Below are 24,939 nucleotides of genomic sequence, written 5' to 3' on the forward strand. Positions count from 1 at the left end.
TTCTGGGGACTTCATCAGTCTGGTGAAGTCTCAGTCAAGCAGGGGTCACCCAATGGGGTTACCTGAGACTCTGGGTCTCGACGCTTGGTGGAAACCTGTGGTGTAGGGACAGAATGCAGCCCTTTAGGGGAGGAAGAGGAAAGATCCAAAGAGGTAAGGGTCTTAGCAGACATGACCCTCCTCATGGCATCGAAGGCACCGGTTTCCCGACCCAAGGAGTCCGCCAGTTCCAAAGAAGATGGCAACCTCCCAGGGGCTGAGAACACAGGCTCCGAACCAGAGGACGGAACCAAAGTCATGTGTGCCAAAGCCCCAAGAGGAAGAGTCAGAACTGAAGGGTCGGTTCGACTCTCTCCCCCGGAACCAATGAGAGAGTGTTGGCTCCGAGACTCTTCAATCGGAACCGAAGAAGTCAAGGTCGACAGAGCCAAGGGCACTGGAACAGGTCTCGGCTCCGAGGGTTCCACCCCTATTGGATCCTCTCTTTCCAGCTCCGAAGGCTCAACTGGCCTTGGAGGAGGAGCAGAAATCATAGTGGGGAGGTCATAAGCTTCGAAGCCAACTGGGTCGAAGCTGAAAGCAATTTGGCTAGGGCTGGGTTCACCAAAAGTCTCTGCACCACACGGTCCACATCGATGTCAGAAAGGATACCAGAAGAATGGGTCAAAGGAGCCAAAGAACCCATCGACTTGAGGATCGGGGATTTTAAAACCTTCGACACCGGCTCCAACACAATGACTTGGCACCGAGGTAAGATCTCGGTGCATGGCTCCAAAGGCTGTGGAGCCGGCGACTGAGTCTTCCCAGAGGTGCTCGAAACAGAAGACTTATGCTCCGATGACACCTTAGAAGACTTCAACTCCTTCGAGGACTTGGAGGTCTGGTCAGTCTTGTCTAAAGCTTCTTGGAAATCTGGTTTCAACAGCCCTCTATTGACCAATTTCCTTTGCCTCTCTAATAAAACCCTGCCACTGAAGGAATGGCAGATAGAGCAACCTTCTTGTAAATGTAGTGGCCACAGGCAGTACACATAAGAAACATGATTATCAGTGATGGACATCTTTTGCCCACAGTCACATCTTTTAAAACCAGATTTTTGTTTCTCTGACATTATAACAAGTACAACAAATATCAGATCCCTGATAACAATCAAAAAATTTAAGCCACGGACTCCTTAGAAAGTTCAGATCCCTGAACTGTAATGACTATAAGAAGAATGTTACACAAAAAGTTCTAATACACTAATTCTAAGAAATATAAGGGGATAGGGAATTAAATTTAACAGAGCCCTGTCAAGTAAATGCAACTCAAAAAAGGCTAAAGGCCTAGGAGCAACCGCTCCAAATTAGAAGACAAAAAATAACTTCCAATCCACTCACTAAGCAACAAATAAAAGAAATATGTGAAATCTCACTCAATCCACTAACTAATTATAGTTTAATAAGAAATTTTTAAATTCTAAATATAGTAAAGAAGGTTACTGGCCCAAACGTCCTCCAAAGATCGTGCGATCCATTGCAGTGGCAAACTAGATTAGGGGTTGGTAGGAGAGCATCATGGGATAGGGACTGTGCCTCAAGCTAACTCAAAGATGTTGAGCTTAGAAAGCGGACATCTCAGAGCCGATGGATCGGCTCCGAACCCACATGTAAAGAACAAACGGCGAAACTGAACAACTTCACATGATTAGTTTAGATGTTTTCTGTATTTATTTGAGACTGTCCTGCAATGTTGTTTTAAAATACTTCCTGTGATTTTTAACTCTGAAGTAACTCTGTTGATTGAGTATCGTCTTGTTATTTTATTATTTATTATTAAATATATTTAAACCTATCTTTGTGGCTGGTTTGTTTAGAGATATTTATGCTCCTAGAGTACTTGCATATGTATTTGGTGGCACTTTACAGGCCACTCCTAAATAGCCTTGCAAGTCTTGGTCAAAACTACCATTTGGATTATTAGTAACATTACACAGTAGGATTGTACACTCTGTGTTAAGGCCTAGAGTAGCTGATAAGAATGGTTGGATTTAGTGATAAATACCTTATAGTCTGGGCAAAAGGGGCATAGCTAGTAAACCTGTACCAGCCTTTCCCAGATGTGTCTGTGTTTGTATATAAATCAAATCCCAAAGTGTGTGTGTGTGTGTGTGTGTGTGTGTGTGTGTGTGTGTGTGTGTGTGTGTGTGTGTGTGTGTGTGTGTGTGTATGAGCTACTTGGGCAGGGTCATGAAGCACTGGTTGTACAGAGAGGGTACTGAAGGTTTTGGCTTGACCACTCAGCTGAGATCTCGACCCTATAGCTGTGCCAGTGGGGTGTCTTATTGTGGATCTGGAGAAAGAGGGAGAAACCAGCCCCAGACTGCCTGTGGTCTCTGTGTGCTCCTAAGGGAAACTTTACTTTACTGTGTGTGTGCTTGTCATCCTCTAATTGTGTATGCCCCACTGTTGCCAGTGGTGAGGATTGAAGCTCCTTGATTACTGGGCCAGTGCAGGGGCATCAAATCATGTCCCACAAATTAAGACTGATTTATATTTCTTTGATTCCAGACTGACAACTCATTTTTTTCATTAGGAAAGACATCCTGGGGAACACCTAATTTCCTCATTGGGGAAGACATCATGGAGATATTATATGCTTACATAAGTCTCAGAAAATTAAAACATAAGCACTTTTGCAGGAAAGCCTGCTTCATCAGATGCTAATAATTGCAACTGAATTGGTGCTTCTATTTATAAAACCTCTAACAGATGCAAAGCAATCACATGATACAACTAAGTGATACCAATTAATGTCACATGATCTAACTTGAGCTCACTGGCTGACTAAATAAAATAAATGCACACAAGCTTATACTATTATATATAAAACACACATACATGTTGTTGTTGTTTGTCTTTCGGCTTTTTTAGGGGTCGCCACAGCGGAACTCCGGTCATGGACATGCAGACTCCACACAGAAGGCATTCCCAACCCAAGCCGAGAATCGAACGGGAGAACCTCTTGCTGTGAGGCAACAGCGCTACCGCTGCACCACCGCGGCTGTTAAAACACACATACATATATATATATATATATATATATATAAAAAAAAGAAAAAAAAAAATATATATATATATATATATATATATATATATATATATATATATATATATATATATATATACATACAATATATAAACATACTTCAGTGGTGAGACAGCTAAAAAAAGTTACTGCCTAAGAAAGGGTCTAGATTTTAGTTTAGGTTTAAGTGGCACATATTCATTTAGACCATGTCCTGAATCCATCTGGCCTCTAGCTGCTCCATAATATTGCGTATACCCCCCCCCCCAATATTTTCAAAAATTCTACCTATGGCCATGAATTTAAAGGTGTGTCCAAAGTTAGTGCTGATAACATGCTTGGCCAAAGCAATGGTTTTATTCCTCTTACTGATGTAGTAAATGTGTTCTTGAATCCTTTCTTTAAATGGTCTGTCTGTTCTACCTATATAAATTTTTTTACATGTAAGGCAATAGGTTAAATAAACTATATGTTGGCTATCACAGGTGGCATGCAGAAAATGAAATACTCTGACACACCTTTAAATTCATGGCCATAGGTAGAATTTTTTTTAAATATTAGGGGGAGATATATGCAATATTATGGAGCAGCTAGAGGCCACAAGAATCATTAGACTTAAGGTGGATTCAGGGCATGGTCTAAATGAATATGTACCACTTAAACCTAAACTAAAATCCAGACCCTTGTTTAGACAGTAATTCTTTTTTATCTGTCTCACCAGTGAAGTATGTTTACATATTATTTATATACATTTATATATATATATATATATATATATATATATATATATATATATATATATATATATATATATATATCAGTATGTTAAGGTTGCATTTATAGAATAGTGCTCTCTCTCTCTCTCTCTATATATATATATATATATATATATATATATATATATATATATATTATATGTATGTGTGTTTTATACATCTTTCATAAGTACTTTTTACATTTTGTAGTATAAGTTTGTGTGCATTTATTTTATTTAGTCAGCCAGTGAGCTCAAGTTAGATTATGTGATGTTAACTGGTATCGCTTAATTTGTATCATGTGATTGCTTTGTATCTGTTAGAGGTTGTATAAATAGAAGCACATTTTAGTTGCAATTATTAGCATCTGATGAAGCAGGTTTTCCTGCAAAAGTGCTTATGTTTTAATATTAAAACTTCAACTGACATTGAAAACCTTGGCTGTATATGAGTTCTTTTGTGTTTTTATTGACATTGTTAAATAACTTCCTTGCATCCTTTCTTTATAAAAATGGCTATGACCCTCATCTCCAAATGACTACCCTATCAAAATTGTTTTACTCCATGGAAGTATTCTCTTGTCTCCCAGTCCATAAATACAGTAATCCCAAAATCTTAGAGGACTTTGATCCCGTCATGACTCTACCTATCTCCGGGAAGATATTGGAAAAGTTGGTCCATAAAAAGTTACTAGTCTTTAACAAAAGCTGTGGGATTATTTTTCCATTCATTATAGATTTAAGAAATGGTAGAGCACCATCTCTGACCACTTGGGTTTTATTCACACCATCTATAACAATACAAGAAATCGTTGTTTAAGTTTAGGTTATCTGTGGAATTAAAGTCTTTTCTATTCATCACTCCTTACCATAAAACCATGAGGAGAAAATGGTTCCATTTTGTGAGAGTCCTCTAAAAAAGAGGACTCTAACAATAGCAATTCTTAAATTAGGCATCATAGCCTGGAGTATTTAAGGACTCAATCTGGGCTCTGGAATATGTAAGGGCTCTGTCTGGGCTATGGAGTATTTAATGACTCAATCTGGGCTCTGAAATATTTAAGGGCTGTGTCTGGGCTCTGGAATATTTAAGGGCTCTGTCTGGACTCTGGAATAGTTAAGGGCTCTGACTGGGCTCTGGAATATTTAAGGAGTCTGTCCTGGCTCTGGACTATATAAGGGCTCTGACTGGGCTCTGGAATATTTAAGGGCTCTGTCTGGGCTCTGGAACATTTAAGGGTTCTGTCAGGGGTCAGGAATATATAAGGGCTCTGTCTGGGCTCTGGAATATTTAAGGGCTCTGTCTGGGCTCTGGAGTATTTAAGGACATAATCTGGGCTCTGGAATATTTCAGGGCTCAGTCTGGGCTCTGGAGTATTTAAGGGCTCAGTCTGGGCTCTGGAATATTTAAGGGCTCTGTCTGGGCTCTGGAATATGTAAGGGCTCTGTCTGGGTTCTGGAATATGTAAGGGCTCTGTCTGAGCTCTGGAATATTTAAGGGCTCTGTCTGGGCTCTGGAATATTTAAGGACTTAATCTGGGCTCTGAAATATTTAAGGGCTCTGTCTGGGCTCTGGAATATGTAAGGGCTCTGTCTGGGCTCTGGAATATTTAAGGGCTCTGTCTGGGCTCTGGAATATGTAAGGGCTCTGTCTGGGCTCTGGAATATTTAAGGGCTCTGTCTGGGCTCTGGAATATGTAAGGGCTCTGTCTGGGCTCTGGAATATTTAAGGGCTGTTTCTGTTTCTGGGCTCTGGAATATGTAAGGGCTCTGTGTGGGCTTTGGAATATGTAAGGGCTCTGTCTGGTTCCTATTTCCCCATTACTGAAACTAATATCTTTACTAGTTGTTTAGGAACTGATATAGTCATGGGAATGACATTCACATTGCACTGATTTCCCTACAAAGCAACTTCTGTCTGGATTTCTATTTTTTTCCTGTCATGAACATCATTATTAATGCTATGTAAACCTAAACCATTCTTTTTTGTAAGACTATTCAATTTTTATTTTTCTATCTCTCTCTCTCTTTTCTTTCCCACTTTCATTAAAAGAATGACTGTCCTCACTCCAATTAAAGATTAGCCATTTGGTTAAATCCATCCCTCACAGCTATCACACAAATTCAGTCATAAGAAGAACTTGGGCTATTTAGAAATTACCTAAAAAGTTTGAGGTAGACCTAACCTACCTTTCGTGTAGGCAAAAGCAATGTTTCTGTCAAGGCCATTAGGGCATATAAGTCACCAAGGCTCTTGTACCTCTACATCTCCCTCCTCATGGGAGATCGATTGACGGTGGGTCTGGGATTATTCCAGAAATACCCTCTGACCTTGAGCAAAGGCCTGTTTTTGAAGTGAAAATCTCAGTGTTCAGTATTTGTGCATAGTGATGAAGACATCTTAGAAAGACAGGTCTGGATAGGAAATATTTGAATTGAGTCCCTTTACTTAACAACAATTCTTTATCAACTTAAATCCATTCTAGTGGTACATGGTACTATAACTTCAAGTTTACCACTGACAGAAGTGACCTAATAATCAGGCAGATATCAGATACTGTCATGGATATAACCAGGCAAATGTCATGTATACCATGGCATATAGTTTATAAAAATAATTTAGTCATTTTGTGCAACAAGCTTGGCTAACATTTCAAAATGCATCATATTTATCTTTGTTTACTGTTAAATATTTTGATAAATAGATGTTTGGGAATTTGGGGGTTGCATACTTGCATGAGGGGGGGGCTGCATTCTGAAAGCTGTTGTGCAGTTCAAAAACCTTTGGCTACACCTCTGGACACCGCACCCTACCCTCAGTTGTTTTGGTATAACAACACGCTCTGCTACCTCTTCTCAGACTTAACTGTCAGTTAAACACATTATCCTGCTTTACAGCTGTATAAAGAAATTTACAGGACTAAAGGATTAGTCATCAGTTGAAAGGTATGTGGCAAACATATTTTTTAGAGCTGTTACTCTCTAGTTTCTTCTATGAATCATATACACATCTTACATTTTGAAGCAAAGACTGACAGTTTAATTTGTAGACTTTCATAACTTGGAGAAGATACTAACTATTTTTATGGTGGTATCCCATGTTCCATGCTGTATGTCGTGGCCTGTTACCAATTTGGAATTATCCAGGTTAAGAGAATGATAGAAAAGCCCTTTAAATGACTTCCAATAATGCAAAAGAATGATTTGTGCACAGTCATCTGCATACATTAATATTTGTGTACAATTGTCTGATCTGTCTCAGGAGGGATAGGGGGAGAGGCCTGAATCTATTATTTCAGTAGTCATGCAATGATTAGGACAAAGCAGCAGATACACAGGCATCTCTGTAGTAGTTAAAGGTAGTTAAATCCTTTTTATTTCGGTTTTAGGTTTCAATGTTTTAGTTCTTTTTCCCTGGTCTTTCTTATTATTTTCTTGATTTTTAGAAGTTGTAATGATGTTTAACATAATGTATTTTAGTTTTATCTTGAAATTTTTAAGTCGCCTTCTTCTTTTTTGTAATCAAGATGCATTTGTTGAAGTGCTACAAGTCTGTAACCTGTTATTTGTACTCATTATAAATCTCTTAGGTCTATATGTGGAGCTTTTCTCCCCGGGCCTCTGCTGAAAATGGAAATATATCCAGTTAGACTAGCCCGGTTAACAAATGTAAAATAAAATAAAATAAATAAAATAAAATAAATCTCCATTTGGCACATACTAATTGGTTAAATTGCCATATTTATTACAACCCTGGATGACTGCCAAACGTACAACTTTCATATCCATAATAAATTTGAACCCAGTCCCCAGCAGGAGTAAAATATTAGAACATTTTTTTCTCATTATATCTCTTCAGTATATCAACATTTTCTGTGGTCAGTGAGCATATCTGCTTGCCTGATGAAACTGGATGTATTTTGCAATGCCTTGTTCAAAATTTTAAGGACATATGAAGGGTATTGTGGTGTCATATGAGAGGTTCTGTTTAGGTATATGCTTTGAGGTAGTTGAGTATGTTCTTTGTCTAAACTGAAATGATTTTATTTGGGAACAGATGTTTCAAATTTGGTTGTGTTAAGCTTTATTAATAATCAACATGTGTGTGTAAAGTGTAGACTGAATGAAAAAATTTTCGGATTAGTAGGAATACTGTAAGTCTTAAAATAACAGCAAGGGCAAGGAATTTTGGTGCCATAACTATTAATTAGTTTTGTGTTTTAAGGGTGCCATTGTTTGGTTTCTAGCCTGTTCCATTTGGTGTAAAAGAACGTGCACTATATCTTTGTTTACCTAACTATATCAAGGTGCATTGAGAGGTTTTCTAGGGCATGCAGACAAAATAAGACTTAATAAAATCTATGTTATTATCTAGTCACCAGATCTCAGCATGCCACACTGATACAGATAAAAAAAACACATGAATTGCATTAAAGTACAAGAGTGCTCTCACAGCATCCTTCAGAAGCATTCCTAGAGACTCTGCATCAAAAAGTCGAAAAAGGAGGCACATCTGAATGCATTTTATCACATGCTAGCAGTAAGTGACAGTGGGCAATCAAGCTAGGAGTCTACTGAAAAAGTCAACAGCTGCTGTAAAAATCTAGTCAGCAAATTCATTCTTCATTCAGTGGAGGAGATGCAACACTAGAAATGATTTTCACAGTCCATAAAATAAGTGAAACTGAGAGAGAGTACATCTTTGGGTTTGCAAAACATTTTAGAGCAGCTATAAGATTTTGGGCAGCAAATATAAAAATTCAGATAATTTATTTTACTTTTTACATAGAAAGTATCACTAACATATTTATCTATCTATCTATTTACAGGTTTAGGTTTGCGCACATACATTTAGTACACACTATGGGATATTGCAACAGCACCAGACACACACTGTAGAAAAGGGGGGAAGAATAAATATTATGGCTGAACTGTAATATGAAATGGAAAGCTTTATAAATATACTTGAATTAGTCAACTCAGTTAAACCTTTCCATGAGGATTTCCTAATGATGCATTCATGAAATGACCTAATAGATGGACACTGATATATATTATTCATTATTATGAAACAATATCCATGACAAGTGGACTTCTATGTATATTATATGGTTGCAAGTTCTACAAAAAAAATCAGTTGTTTAAATGATAAACCCCAAAGGCAAATAGTAGAGACTCAGTAAAAAAAAAATGTAGATTAAGGGTGCTCACCATAATAGCTGCAGATGGTCTTTCTGTGAGTTACCTTGTATAACAAATAGCTGTAGAGGTGATAAAAACCTCAAAAGGCAAATGGAAGACTCAGTAAAGAACATTTAAATTAAGGGTGCTCATAATAATAGCTGCAGATGGTGTTTCTGTTAGTTACCTTAGTTACTTTAAAGCATAGGCAAAACTGAGTTATTGACACAGACAAGAGGGTTAACAATGATCTGGTCTGTGAAGTGATGTAATCTTAGATAAATAGAGCCAAGCAAACTATTGCTGCTATTTGAAAACGGACTAAAACATTTAAAAATAACTTAATTTACATTTCTTTGAATTACAAATCTGGCTTGAAGGGAATACAGGACTTTTATGTTTTAGACAGGATATTAAAAAACTGGCAGGCTTAATGTTACACCCATCAAAGTTAAGGTTAGCATAGCCTGCGCTGCTTTACTAAAATGAGGTTATACATGAAAGATTCATCTGGTAAATGTGTTACAGATAATTGCAATCTGTATATTCATACATTAATAGACTCTTTGGCTGATGCTTATTTACTGCTCATAGGCCGGGGTACCAGATTCTATCCTGATAAGCAACACGCATAAGGAAGGTGAGCAGTTTTGGATGGGATGTCAGTCCATCTTCGGACACACACACACACACACACACACACACACACACACACACACACGCACGCACGCACGCACGCACGCACACACACACACACACACACACACACACACACACACACACACACACACACACACACACACACACACACACACACACACATACTAACCAATGTGCTCACACAAGCACACCTACAGGCCATTTAGTGGATCACAAATTCACCTACTGCCATATCCTTTGAAGAGTGGGCAGAAACAGGAGTAAAGCCAATATGAACATAGAAAGACAGTCAGACTCCACACAGGAACCACCCTAGCTGGGAACCAGACAGGAAAAACAAAAAAAGCCAGACTGCTCTATCACTGTGTCATAGAAGCTGATTTATTTTGAATAATGTATATACCATTTTATTTCTGACACAATCACTGCTTGTATTGTATAGCATCAGTATAAGAAATATAGGTAGATATAATTTTGCTAAGTAAATACTTTTATGATCAAGTGATGTTTCAATTTTGATAAATGATAATAATACGGGATAAGCAAATTTTAACTTGAGAAAATAAAGCAAAGGAAATAGTGTAACAAAAATACACTCTTGAGCATTCGTAAGGACATTTTATCCACACTCATTCCTATGTTATAAGGTACATAGTACCCTAGCATCATATCAACAACTTTTTGAGGAGAAGTAGCCTTTATAAATCACACAAAGTACTGCGAGCCATCAACATTCAGGCAGTTGAGTAAAGAATATTACTTATTGTATGGACTGAAGCAATGCAGCAGTTCATAGCTGCTACATGCTATATCTATGTATATTTTATTCTGATTTTAACTTAGCAGCTAAGATAAAGTGCTCTTATCGCAGTGGTGGTGCTGCAGTAGCGTTGTCGCCTCACAGTAAGACACTGTCTGGTTCGATTCTCAGCTAGAGCGTCTTCTGTGTGGAGACATGCATGAATGGGCGTACCTTCTTGAAGGTTGTGAGTCAGGCCTGGCAAGCCGGTATGTTAAAATCAACTGCCAGTCATTAGCGGACTGGAGTTCCGCTGTGGCGACCCCTAACCGGGAAAAGCCGAAAGACACAAAGCTAAGATAAAGTGCTGCTGACATCACTGGAATACACAAAACTAAGTTCATTTAAATTTTTAACGTAGTTCTCAAGAAGGTTTATGTCCTGTCAGCCTTGTTTTAATTCTACTTTTAGAAAGAGACAGACAGACAGAGTGAGAAAAATGGAGAGCGAAGACAAACTGGATAAAAACACACTTGCACCTGTAATTTTCATCACTGTAGTTATTTGGCTGGCAGTAACAGATCTAATTCTTTTACCTGTGGCTTCTTGTGGATTCTCTATGACTATTAGAGAACAAGGTAGTAGTGTCCATTGTAAATGTTGTAGGGTTTACACAAGGATTTTAAAATTGTACAGCTTATAATGTTTGTAACAATGATGAGGATGCTGATACACATTATTTAATTAATGAAAAACAACATTTATTAAGACAAAAAAAATCAGTTTTACAAGATATTTATTTCACATCTGCATACGTCATAGTATATGCACTGTGTACAAAATGTGATGTGTATACAGATGTACAATGGGTAATTTGCTTCTGCAAAGTGAAATATTATTAGTCTGACTCATTTTCAGTATAGAAAATACATTCTGTGAAAAACCTTGTTTTTCTCAGATCTAATATAATTGAATACAGAGACAGGCTTAACAGGTTTAGTGAAAAGTATGCCTCTACAACCTTATGGCTACACAAAAAATATACTGCTTTCTCTCATTTAATCATCTTATGGTAAAACATAGATTTCTATCCTTCAGACTTTCCTTTCATGACCAAACCAAAGTATTTGGTCACAATGAGATTGTGCAAAGCCTCTGGGAATACATAGTTGTTGTAGCAACTTGGGCTACAAAATGAAATAATACACTGCCTTTCAAAGACTTGACAAATTACCTATAAGGCAGTAAAGCAAAACACTGCATACAGTAATGCAGTATAAGTCTAAGTTATGCAGATGTAATATTTGTCAGATATAAATCAAAATTTGGAAAATAATTAGGTTACCTTTATCTAAGCTGCATCCTTATAAAAAGCCCCCCTGCAAAAAAAAAAAAAAAAAAAAAAACAAGTCAGAAATTAACAAAAAGTCCTCAGAACTGACGGATATCCCTTTGTAGTCTTTTGCCTTTTGGAAGGACTAAGTGGCGGCTTACTGACCCATGCCGAATGGCGAGCGGTGATGAGCATATCTGCATACCTGTGCAGTCAGCTCAATTGGACACACTCCCAGTGACTGAGTATTTAACCAGGCCACAATCAATTAGCTGTTCCGCAGGTCCTGAGACCCCTCGTCTGTAGCTAATGTCTGTTGCTCTTTTCCATTGATTTACCAATTTACTTTCATTAAGCTTCTTAGCTACAGTTTAAGGGAATCTGTATAGCTACAGCTGCAGTTTTTTTTCTTTTTTGCATGGTACAAAAATACTGAATAAGATCACATCTTTGAAAAAAGAGAGGCTTTTCTTCTGCCTCAAATTTTAAACATCCTGGTTTCAATCAAAACCTATACTTTCATGGAATTTATATGAGTTTATCTCTCTTTCTGATGAAAGGAAAACAAATGTTTCTTATTGCACACAAATCTGTTCAAGTCACTGTTTCCATGACCATACTAAGCATTAAATCACATCTGCCAACCCTTTTCAATTCCATAATTGTTCACAGTTCTATCTTGTTCTTTGAAGAACATACACAAATAAAGAAGAATACAAAATGAAGGGCACCTGGTAAATAAAACATCACAAATGCATATTTATTGGACACAGGGCTCTATTCACTAAATGCTGGCCTCAGTACGGAATCACATTTGGATGCTAATGTAGTGATAACTGACAAAAGTGTTGCATTTACCACAAGATAAATGTCCTCCCATGGGGACAGGATTGCAGAGGTGAAATCAAGGCGCTTATAGTAAATGAATACCGTGCAAACAACAAGGCATTATTTAGCAGTGGGAGTGTGTTTTCCCCAACAATAAATTATGCTGTTTTGATCTAATATATCTATATAACAACTACTACTCAAACAAGATCCACTGCCTTAAGTATAACAAAGGAATCCTGTATGTATAAGATCAGAATGTGGATCTGTCAGGCAGCAACTTTCTTATTGGTTAAGGTTTGATTATTTATTTACATTTGTTAATGGAGAATGTCCAAATGGGAAAGCCTGTTTTCTTTGCAACTAAAATATTAATATTATATAAATGTTGTAAAGTACATGATATGCAGTACTTTGTTATACATTTCTTACAAAACATGGATCGTGCTTCTGTTGCTTTTACCTGTACATGTACATGTCCAGGTGTGTTAAAAACAAACAATATTGATCCCACTCACATTCTCAGTAAGCAGGCATATAAGAACATTTGGTGGCATGAATCTGATATTATTATTGTAATGTTCAAATTCATCTACCATTATAAAAATACAAACTACAATACTTCTTCTGTGTGGGTGATAACTGCTACTTATATTTTCAGCTCTCTACACTCAAAGCAGAAAACTGAGCTGATTAATTCCCGGGTACAGAAAGCATCTGGGTAATGAGAGACATGGACATGGATTTCCCAGTTCACCGTTTTGTAACCATTACTGCAGCATGTAGAATGTTCTCTAGGAAAGAGTACACAAATTATGAGCTTTGCATCTGAAAGGACTAAAAGATTACACTCTGGCTAACTTTCAGAACAGCCACACATTTGTGGTCCTGTTGCTTTAACACTGAGCACAGAAAGTCATGTGAGTAAGTGCTGAATGCAACATATGGCGTGATCACAAGAGGATGCACGCATGTATCACCCTGTCCTAGTTATTTTTATCAGTCTGTCCCATTTCATCGTTGCAATGAATCTGCAGATCATTTGCATGAAGTAGCAACATGTTCTTTTTGGGTATTCAATTTCTAGTCTGTAAAGACAAATTATTTTCTAAACCAACTATTTTTATTTTAATTTAAACATTTTAAAATACTTATATCATTAACAGCCAATTTCTTTTCAGTAAATGTATGCATGTAGGCTTTATTTAAAAAAATGTAGAATTTTTGTAGCTAACATAGTGAAACAAACTGCAGTCTCCCATAACAAAGTATGACAACTTTCTAAAGAAGAAGAAAAAAACACAGTTTCAGTGAACTGTCGTATTGTGTAAGAAAGCTAACTCTGCCATGCCTTTTGCAGTTTGTGGACTGGTATTTTTTAGCACCTTGATGTTAATTTTATGAGCCAGCTGTTTTGTACTAAGGCTTAATTAGCAGCAGCGTGCTACGAGCTAGTGAATAGGGCCCAGTGTTTATATATATATATATATATATATGTGTATTTAGCAGGGAACATGTACGTCACAGAGCATGCTGCAGGAAGACATGAGCAGGAGTCAGCCACTAAGGTTAGAAGCAATGTGTAACACTAGTGAGTGTGGCAGGAGTGCAGAGAAAGAGAGAGAGATGCAAGTGAGGGGATGAGCAGAAATAAGAGAATGATCTCCAAAGAGGGAGAATACTTACTTCCCCCAGCGTCAGTAACGAGGTAAGCGAGGTGAGGGCTACATGTAGTGCCACTGGCCCTCCATGCCCATTGCCATGCCCATTCCACCTATAGGCCCTAGGAGGAAGACACACAACTGAGAAGGGGCCAATCATGCAGAAAATAATAACGCTTCAAAAACATATCTCATAAGGAATTACATGTCATGGTCACCCAGTACATACGCACAGTCCTGGATCAATTAAAATGGTTCTCAGCAGCAAACCAGGAAGACTTCTGTTATTAAACACTTGGTTATTGAGATAAACTATGCATTTATCTACCTAAAATATAGTACAATATCAGCTGGTAGTGATAAGGCAAATAGGCAACTTACATGCTGAGTTTTGTCACTTTGCTGGCTTTTAAAAGGCTCTAGTATGCAAATAAAATATCTTGAGTGCATTGAGAAACAGATGGCATTTAGAAAAACACTCCTTAATGTGATCATACAAATACTGGGTATTTCTGAATTCATTCCTAGCTTCAAGGGATGCAACTAGAGTTACATTTACAAACCAATCTGGTAATCGAGTACAACATATATTTTAGATTTGTATTTAATCCGCATTACCCCCATTCTGTGAATCCAGGAATTATTTCAAAAACACCTGAGTGCTGAATGATCATATTAAAGAGACCTTCTCTAAGCATTGCCTCTTTTTTAATGCCACGTTATATTTAAATTAGTTCATATTGTATTGCTTCTCTCAAGAAAATGTAGCTTTTTTGTTTGTACATGAGGAAGCATGCTGCTGAAAATGATATGAACTAATACACTCTCATAGCAAAAATGAGCAACATATCAGGACATAGCATACATATACATAGCATTGTTTTCCTAAGTTTGTTATAAAACTAAAAAATTGGAGTGATGTAAAAAAAGGAAAGCATGGTATATCTTTTAACAGAACTCAAGATTTAAAAAATGTTGAAAATATGCATTTAAGGTTAAAAGTCCGTAAAACTAAATCTTTGAAATACATTTGTCATTATTTCTTCATTAGACACTTTTTTAATAATTCATACTACAGTTCTCGTATGACATTATACATAGTCTGTATAACTAAAGAGATATGAATGTACACAACAGGTTAGGAAACCAGACAATTGTATTTCCTTCCATTCTACCTGTAAGCATCCCTTATTCAATATTGCTTAATTGGCTGTCATTAATTTTACTTAGTGAATCTTTTTTTTATCTTATATATTTTATATGTATCAGCAGGGCAGTATATTTGTAGAGGACATGGTAGCGTACTTACTATGTTCTTAATGCAAGTTTTAGCCATCTTTATATTTGCATAATGTTTTCTTTATTTTTCCTAAGTCTATTTCCCACCATACATTGCAGTATCTACAATACCTTATCAAAGTAAACTAATAACGGATTCATCAAGGAAGTAAGGTAAAACTGAATATCCACAAAAAACTTACTCAAAAGACTGCTACCAGCACAATTCTGAAAAGACACCAAATGGATTAGCAGTTTCACTCCTTTATTGTGAATCTAAGAACTTCACCAGAAAAAATGCAGCAATACCAGTGCTTCTCATTTTGCTATCTCCACAGACCTCAAACCTCTTGTATTAGATGCACATGGGGTATATGCAAATGACCTCTTAAGGACATCAGTTGTTTTAGCTATATGGCAGTTCTAAATGCCCATGACTATTTTCTTTTTAAGTCTGTTGTGTCTGTTATGGACAAATTAGGCCAATAAAGCCAAACCGCACTTGCTGTGGACATGCATGTTTTAGCCTTCTTATGGCCTCATCAGCACAGCATAAGTGGACAGTTTGGCTAACTTTTAGAAACACAGGGTTGCTGTACCCAGCTGATGTCTATAACCATTAGGGTGTCTGCAAAATATCCCAACTAACAAACTAAAACAATGCGCAAAAAGGTCACACAGAAAAAGCAAACTGTAAAAACTACAAGAAAAAAACTAGCTAAGCTAGAGTTTCCACTATGTGATTCCTTAAACCTCTTGTATTAGAGGCACATGCTATATATAAAAATGACCCCATATGGACATCAGGTGTTTCAGCTATATGGCAGTTCTGAATACTCATGACTTTTTTCTTTTTAAGTTTGCTATGGACAAATTCAAGCCAATAAAGCCAAACCCCACCAGCTGTGGACATACATGTTTCAGCCTTCTTATGGCTCATCAGCATAGCATAAGTGGACTGTTTGACTGACCTTTAGAAACACAGGGTTGTCATACCCAGCTGACAGCCATAACCATTAGGGTATAAGAAGGCTGAAGCATGCGTGTCCCCAGCTAGTGGGATTTGGCTTTATTCGGCTGAATTTGTCCAGAACAGACTTAAAAAGAAAAATGTCATGGGCATTCAGAACTGCCATATAGCTGAAACACCTGATGTCCTTAAGGGGTCATTTGCATATATCCTATGTGCCTCTACTAAAAGAGATTAAGGAATCACACAGTGGAAAATCTAGCTTGGCTAGTTTTTCTTGTAATTCTTACTTATCCCCACAGACCTCAGAACACCAGAATATACAGATGATTTCAAAGAAGCCTTAAAAGCATCAGGTACAGACCACTGAGGAGCATCACAGTTTATCCATTTTGAGTAGAACTTTTACCTTTTGCTTAGTATCAGCTGTTCACTTACACCCTCCCCAGTCCGCTTGTCCTATGTCCAGGTCAGTAATGAATACTAGGATATCTGAGTCACATTCCAGCCTTATCTCCATGTCACAGTGTTGCCTAGTTTACACCCTCTAAATTAAATCAACCTAGTTTCTCTTCTATAATTCAGTATAATCCACTCACTAAAAATGCCATCCACATCGTCTTTGGCACTGTGTTCTTATCTTTCTCCAGCTGTCTAAACTGGACAGTGGCGTGATCACTTTTGGCTAACAGTGCCTTCACCTGAACATTCTTGATCCTCTCCATTTTGCACAGGACTACACCTACAGTTCTATATTTTCTGGCACTGTCCTTCACCAACTGACTTAACCCCTTCACTGTTCAAGATATCAGTCATTTCCTGCTCTCTTTCTCTTCTCTGCAAATCTCTTATCCTTCTCCTTTGAGAATTTTGGGGCTGATAAATTGTCTCAATCTGCCAGAACTCTTCCTTCCTCCCTCTGTTTTGGCAACCTGGTTGTGTACTTTAGATTCTGATACTTAATCCTCCTTCTTTTTCATCTTCTTAGGATAGTTTCTCTGCTTCTTTAATCTCACATTTGATGCCTTGATTTCATGTAGATTAGTTTCCTCCCTCCATCCTTCTCTTATCTGACACTTCAGGACAACAGATACTAGTTGACTCTGTGAATCACCCTTTTCATTGGCCAACATGTGTGATGTCATAATGTCTGTCCAACTATTCTGTAGCACTGCTTGGAACTCTTTCATCTTCCTACCTAGAATCCTGCCAGTACATAGTAATACTCTCCAGTCATGCTCCATTTCACCCATATTTATTGCTGTAAAACTCTGTCCATTTTCCTTATTTCTACAACCTGAACATGTGTCACCTTTTGCTTCTGTGCATCTCTCATTTAAATCTTAGTGTAAAAGGAAACGTCTTGAGATGTGCCTTTCTAATTCTCCTTTCAGCAAAATAGAATTGATCACTGGCACTGAGCTGGTTAGTCTGCCAAGTTGCTTACCTCTTATTGCCTGTCCTAAGCTTTTCTCCTGTGTCAACTGAACCAGTCAGCTTACATTTCCAATAAAAGCTATTACTACCACCCGCCCCCATCCTGGCATCTTTCAATCACTTTCTTAATTTTCTTTATAAAGAACTCAACTGTCTCCTTTGACAGGCCATTACTGCCTATATGGCACATGACGTGTGTATGGTCATCACCTTCCATGATGACTTTGGTAACCTTCTCATATACCTTACTAAATGTTAAGCCTTGAGATCAGTTATACTTTAATATAGAGTCTCCTTTTTTTTCCTTGCATTGCTGTTAATCCCCTCCGCCCCATGTTTGGGCCTCAAATTACCAAATGCATATTCCTTGCTCACAGAGTACTTGTCATTCACTTCCTCACTCTTACTGCTACCTCTCTCCACTGCAGCCTCACCTTCTCCATCTCCACCAGCCAGCCCTTTTCCTTATCTGTGCTGGTTGACTCACTGCCTTTGCTATACTTTACTCCCTTCCCATCTCTCTCTCTTGTTGTCTTTCAATAAGACCTTTCCACTGCCTGTCCATCTTGCCATGTAATTCTGCCATTTCCTGACTGCTACTGTAAACCAAATTCCTTTAAGGTTTCTTTTCAGAGTCAGTTCCCACATAGCTACCTTAAACACTATCACCCCTCATTATTTTGTATTGCTCGCTGCAGCCATCTTTCCACCTTTGGTTCCTTCTTCTTATGCTCTCTTTTTCATGGCCGCATCTCCCACTCTCTACCTTCATCTTACTTATGCCATGACATGTCCATTCTCTTCTGATGACTTTGATTATGTCCTATTTTCATTAGCTATTTCCACCCAATCCTATCTATCAGCTTTCTTTTGCCACCTTTCTAATAGCAGTCTGCATTGTTTCTCTCCTGACAGCCAAAACCCTACTATGTCTAGGTCCACACACTCCCCTGAATCTCTGCAGATTTTATCCTCCTCTTTCATCCCGAAATTCTCTGAAACAAATTGCAGCCCCATATTCTGAACACATCTCAACCATGTCTCCCAGTCTTTACTTTTGGCTCCCATCACACCTTTAATGCGGCACCATTCTGTAATCCCTTTCGTTTTTCCATTATTATCAATATCATCTAGAGGTCTCGATTATTATTGTTATGCTTAACCTCCAAACTAATGTCAAAAATGAGAGTAATTAAGAATAAAAGACATAATTATCTCTTATTTTACATTAAATACCCTAGGTACAGTGAGAAAATATCTTCCTGCACAGCTCCTTTCTAATAAGTCAAGCTCTCGGAAGCTTTAGGATCAGATAATCGCTTTAGACCTAATTCTGTTCATATATAGCACACAAAAACATAAGGCCAATATTGTAGTTTTTTTGCATTAAACCATCAATCATAAGTTTCAAAAATTCAATAAAAAAGTAAAGCCTAAATTAAGTATTGCAATGTACACCCAGAGGCAGAAGTTTCATAACCGACTGATTGCTACTCAGCAAACTTAGTGTGAAACAACAATAACCAAAATTTCACATTTCATTTTTAAACCATTTTGCTATTTAATTATATTGACTCTGAGAAAATTGAATTATTTTAGAAACCACAACCTTGTTCTTAAGACAAAAGGCAAAAAAAATCAGACATTTGTGATTGCATATTAGAACACTGAACACAAATTTCTTCCAATTAAATCATGCACACGTCTGTCTGTCTATCTATCTATCTATCTATTTATCTATCTATCTATCTATCTATCTATCTATCTATCTATCTATCTATCTATTTATCCATCTATCCATCTATGTATCTCTTTATAGGTATGGCTGAAACAGACACCCTTGTCAAATTTCTTCCAATTAAATCATGCACACGTCTGTCTGTCTGTCTATCTATCTATCTATCTATCTATCTATCTATCTATCTATCTATCTATCTATCTATCTATCCATCTATGTATCTCTTTATAGGTATGGCTGAAACAGACACCCTTGTCAAATTTCTTCCAATTAAATCATGCACACGTCTGTCTATCTATCTATCTATCTATCTATCTATCTATCTATCTATCTATCTATCTATCTATCTATCTATCTATTTATCCATCTATCCATCTATGTATCTCTTCATAGGTATGGCTGAAACAGACACCCTTGTCAAATATCTACACCATCCATATGGCATATGATTGCTCCTCAATGGCTTGAATAACATCAGCAAATGCACCCATTTGCAAATATTTTTTGCAATAGACAAGCTTCCTGCATGCAGCATGAGGAGACCCCCCTCAGCCCCCAGTCATACTTTCTATTCTCATGGAGGTTGTTGCGCCTTAAAGACAGAGAGATCACTAGTGGGCAGCATAAAGTCTGACTTGTTCTTTGTCACAGGAGCTGTGCATTTAGGCAACTTATAAAAAAGACACACATACGAGCAATAGTTCATAGGTTCATAGGCAGGTACTAGGCTATCGGCCTAAGGGCCTACATAAGCCTAGCCAGCAAGGTTCCATAGCTTACGCCACCCAAGAAAGTTATTTTCCTGTGCCACTGTCAAGCGGAGACACAGACGTGATCCCCAGGGTGTATTTCCTATTTCTCATTCACTCATCAAGATTTTTCTTGAAGAGTGCTAAAGAAGAACTTTGCTTGACATAGATGGGTAGCCTGTTTCAGAGTATGGGAAGTCTCTGGGACAGGAATCTATCCCAACAGCTTGTCCTGTTTAATGTGGTGACGAGGTTTAGGTCCCTAGAGCATGTAGCTTGGAGGGATTGGGATTTCTTTAGGTGTAGCATGTCCAACAGCTCTGGGTTTGACATAGCTTTATATGTTAGGCAGAGATCACCTTGGAGTAGGAGATATGCTACGGAGTAAAGCTGGAGTTTTTTGAGGTGGTCAGTGTAGGGTATTTGTTTGAGGCCAGTAATCTTCTTTGTGAGGTACTTCTGTGGCCTTTCCAGCTGTTGCAGATGTCTTGTGAGGTACATTCCAAAAAGGGTGTTGTACTCTATAATGGATCTAATGAGTGTCGAGTAGAGGGAAACAATGACCTCTTTTTTCTGGATGAGAAACCTTTTATGATGAGGTGTGCCACATAGAAGGATTTCCTGACTACTGTGGCGATCAAAGGAGAGACTACTGTCGACTTGGGTCCCAAGGTCTCTTATCACGCATTCGGTGTTAAGTAGATTGCTGCCTATGTGGTAGTTCATGGGTACAGAGTTTTTACCAAAGGGGATGACACTGCACTTTTTGGCATTGAGCTTGAGGCCATGGCTCTGACACCAGGCATCTGCCTCAGTGAGGCCCTTCTGTAGGATGTCCACATCATTTGGGGACTTGACTATGGCTCTTAGTTTGCAGTCATCTGCGAACTTCGTTAGCCAGAGGCCATCTGTGTTAGCCTGTACTTCAGAGAAGTAGATACCAAACAGGAGAGGTCCTAGGATGGAACCCTGTGGTACTCCACTTGTCATTGCTTTGAGGTCAGATTTGGAGTCTGCAACTTTTACAGTGTGTGGGTTCTGTCAGTGAGCCAGTTGGCAACCCATCTTGTGACGTAGGGATTTATACCTAGTTTAGTGAATTTATTTATAATTCCAGAATGGGGGATGGTGTTGAAAGTCTTGGCGAGGTCAAGATTGGCTGTGTGAACCACCTTACGCTCATCCATGGCTTCGGTGACTGCCTCAAAGAAGTCGATCAGATTAAGGAAGTATGATCTGCCTTTCACAAACCCGAACTGGGTAGGATCCAGAGTTTGGAGGTTACCAATGTCTTTGTTTATGAATTCCATGATGATACATTCCATGGCCTTGCAGACCAGGCTCATCAGGCTAATAGGTCGATAGTTCCCAAGATCAGTGGTGGCTCCCCCTTTGTGGAGAGGGATAACTGTTGCTGCGCGCCATTCAGTGGGCACAAAGCCTGATGCAAGGCTATTATTGAACATGGTGCTTAAGTGGGGAGCCAGTTCATTCTGAAGTTCGTGTAAAACGCAGCCTGGGATGTTTTCCGGTCCCATGGATGCTCTGTTTTTGGCTTTAGAGAGTGCAGCTTTTACCTGCATAGTTGTGATTACAGGGACTCTGCAGTCTTCCTGTATAGATATAGTCCCTTTAGGGGGTGAGAGGGGCGTAAAGTTAGCACTGAACCTATCTGCCAGGATGTTGGCAATATCAGTTGGTTCTGTAATTTTTGTGCCTTTGTGCTGTAACTCAGAGCAGATCTGGGTGTTGCCATCTAGATTCTTGACATAGCTATAGAATGCTTTGTGGTTGTCCTTGGATTTAGTGGTGATTTTGTTTTCGTAGCTATCTTTGGAGGATCTTATAAGGGATCTCACCTTCTTACTGAGGCTGACCAGGGAGCTCCTCCACTCATGGGATTTTACTCTCTTTTGCAACAGTTTCTTCCTTCTGTTGTACAGTTTGTTTATGGCAGGGGACCACCAGATTGGCTTCCTTTTTTTGGAGGATAGCGTCTTGATTCTGTTTGGGATAGCACAATCCATGCACTCATGTAAGTGCTTATAGACTGCATTTGTGTAGGATTCGGCAGTTGTAACTGTATTGTCCATCTGCATGGGTGTCATGAAGTTCATCACTTCTGTCTTAAGAAGCATGAAGTTGGCTTTGGAGAAATTTTTTACTGTGGTTTCCTTAATGGGGGGTGGGGGCAGGATGTGGATATCAAGGGTGATAAGCTTATGGTCGGATCGGACCAACGAGGAGTTGATTTCAGGTGTGGAACACTGGTCACTCATGTTGGTAATGACTAGATCTAGGATATTGTTGCCCCTGGTGGGGCTGTGGATAAGTTGATCTAGGGCATTGGAGTTTATGAATTCCAGAAAGCGTTGAGTTAAGGAGTTGGTACACAAGTAGTTTTCCCAGTTAATGGTGGGGTAGTTGAAGTCGCCCATTATTAGGGTGTTTGGTTGAACCCTAATATTTTCCAGTACATCAAGAAAAGAGGAGTGGTGATCCTGGGGCATGGTGGGATCTGTAGCAAGCTACAAATTGGATTGCAGTTTTGCCCAGAGTTAGTTGCACTTGGATAACCTTGGATGCATTATGCTGAGCAACTAGCCTGGAGGTGTGGATATCCTTAATGAATATGGACACACCTCTGCCTTTGGTGTTTTGGTCCAGGTTATATGGCCAAAAAGTGTGGTATGAGTTATAGCCTGGTAGTGCAGTGGTGCTCTCCGGAGCCTTGAACCAGGTCTCAGTCACTACACAGATATCAATGTTCTCCATTTTAAAGAGTGCCTCGAGTGAGTGCATTTTGAGATTTAGACTTCTAGCATTGAGTAGCATTACCCTCAGTTTTTGCTTGCCTGTTCCTTTTATGGTATTGAATTTGTTATTTGAACCCTGCCTAAAAAAGGCACTATAGGGGCAGCAAGAGCCTTAGCCAGTATCTGGAATCCCAGGAGCGACAGGTGCAGGCCATCTGTGGCAAAGCATCATGGTCTGTCGACCATGTCATCCCAAGCAGACAGATACTGCACTTGCACTTGTTATGAAAATAAGCAATATGACTACTGCAATACTCAAAGTGTTATGCTTTAGCAAGTGTGCTATGAATTTGGATGATCCCCTCAATAGAGAGTGTTGATAAGGTGAGATTATCCTATAGTCATTTTGTATACAAGGGGATTACCCCACAATCTGGGGTGTACATTAGAGCCCTCGACCAGAATCTATCTATGGCAAATGAAATACAACTGAGTTGTCCTACTGCTTTTTGATATCTTAAATTATACACATCATGGGTATGCTCTATGCCTCTCTTTCTCTCTTTCTCTCACTCTGGAACTATTATTATAAACTAAAAAGGAAATGCTACAGTATTTAAGCAATTAGCTGTGTGAATGGCATGCTAAAAGTATTTACTTGTGCCCAATATATACTAGTTTTGCTCAGTAATATGGTCAGTAATTCTGAAACGTACATTAAAAGCCACAGATATACATATGGTACCTTTTCCATTTACATGCATAGTATTATTAAGCCAGTGTTTTATCCCATTACTGGGGGAGACAAACACGTGAGTAATGACTGGTACTAGGAATCATAGCACGTTCAATGCCACTGAGTTTTGCCATCATTATGCCGTGCCAGTTCCCACTCTAGACTGCACCTCCAGTCTCCAAGAGGACTGTGCCAATCCTGCAGGGGGGGTGAATTTACGAATACCCATCCAATTAGCCAGGATTTGAAGGGTCTTTAATGGGCACCCAAGGGATATGTGTGTCTGATTCAATGGATTTAAGGAAAAACAAGGGGGGGTAGTTCAAAGATAATCTGAATAAAGGGAGGGATGGAAAATAGTTCTTGTAAATTTTGGATCAGCCAGTCCTGTTCTTCTAGGAAAGTGTTAACACTGTAAAGATTTATGTGTTCTAAGAATTTTAAACTCCATTTTTCGGCTCTCTGTCTTGTTGAATTCTAATGCTTGCAGGCATTAAAACTATAATTCATTTTATTGGGCAGAATGGATTCTGCCAACTTCCATTATGACAACTTAATTCTCTCTGAAGGCACAATCTTCCAGACCTTTACATTTATCAGGTTAAAACAAGGATTTCTGCTCTGAACCAAAGAGAAGGGTAACACCACAAGGCCCAAAAGTTACGCTGTGTTAATAAAGCCACTCCCATTTCAACACTGCAGGCATCTCCTGTACTCTGTTTGGCAATCCCTTCGGGCTAAGGGTTGAGTTATGAATTGAATTATTTGCATGTTGCCCATGCCCACTGGACAATGATACAGACAGTATTAGGTCTGTCCAGTCCCTCACTAACAGTGATTGCTGTGGAGTGAGACAGCATGAACCACATAGAGTTTCTTAAGATATGAAGTAGCACTTCCAGTTTTTGTAAGCTTTTGGTATGTTCTGTCATATATCTTTTTTTTCTGTCATTTAATTTTTATTATGCATTCTGATGTGTGCACTGTGTCATTTGTGGAGAATAGGGTTTAACCTCTAGTGTACATCGGGTATTTCTAGCATGTTTTGATCAC

General features: G+C 38.6%; 1 protein-coding gene across 6 annotated transcripts in view; it reads right to left on the reverse strand.

Moving 5' to 3' along the window:
- The window catches only part of LOC122811202 (homeobox protein meis3-like), a 524,011-nt gene that overhangs the window by 25,173 nt on the left and 473,899 nt on the right, over nucleotides 1–24,939 (reverse strand). The window contains exon 13 of one of the 6 annotated variants that reach the window (XM_044083336.1): nucleotides 14,248–14,344. The exons of the other annotated variants lie outside the window; for them this stretch is intronic. Coding sequence (XP_043939271.1) covers nucleotides 14,286–14,344 — 59 coding nt within the window. The 3' untranslated portion in view covers nucleotides 14,248–14,285. The remainder of the gene's footprint in view (nucleotides 1–14,247; nucleotides 14,345–24,939) is intronic. 6 annotated transcript variants of the gene reach the window in all.

This window comes from Protopterus annectens, chromosome 1.part0 (assembly GCF_019279795.1).
Source record: "Protopterus annectens isolate FY-2018-M chromosome 1.part0, PAN1.0, whole genome shotgun sequence".
Classification (NCBI taxonomy): Eukaryota; Metazoa; Chordata; order Ceratodontiformes; family Protopteridae; genus Protopterus; species Protopterus annectens.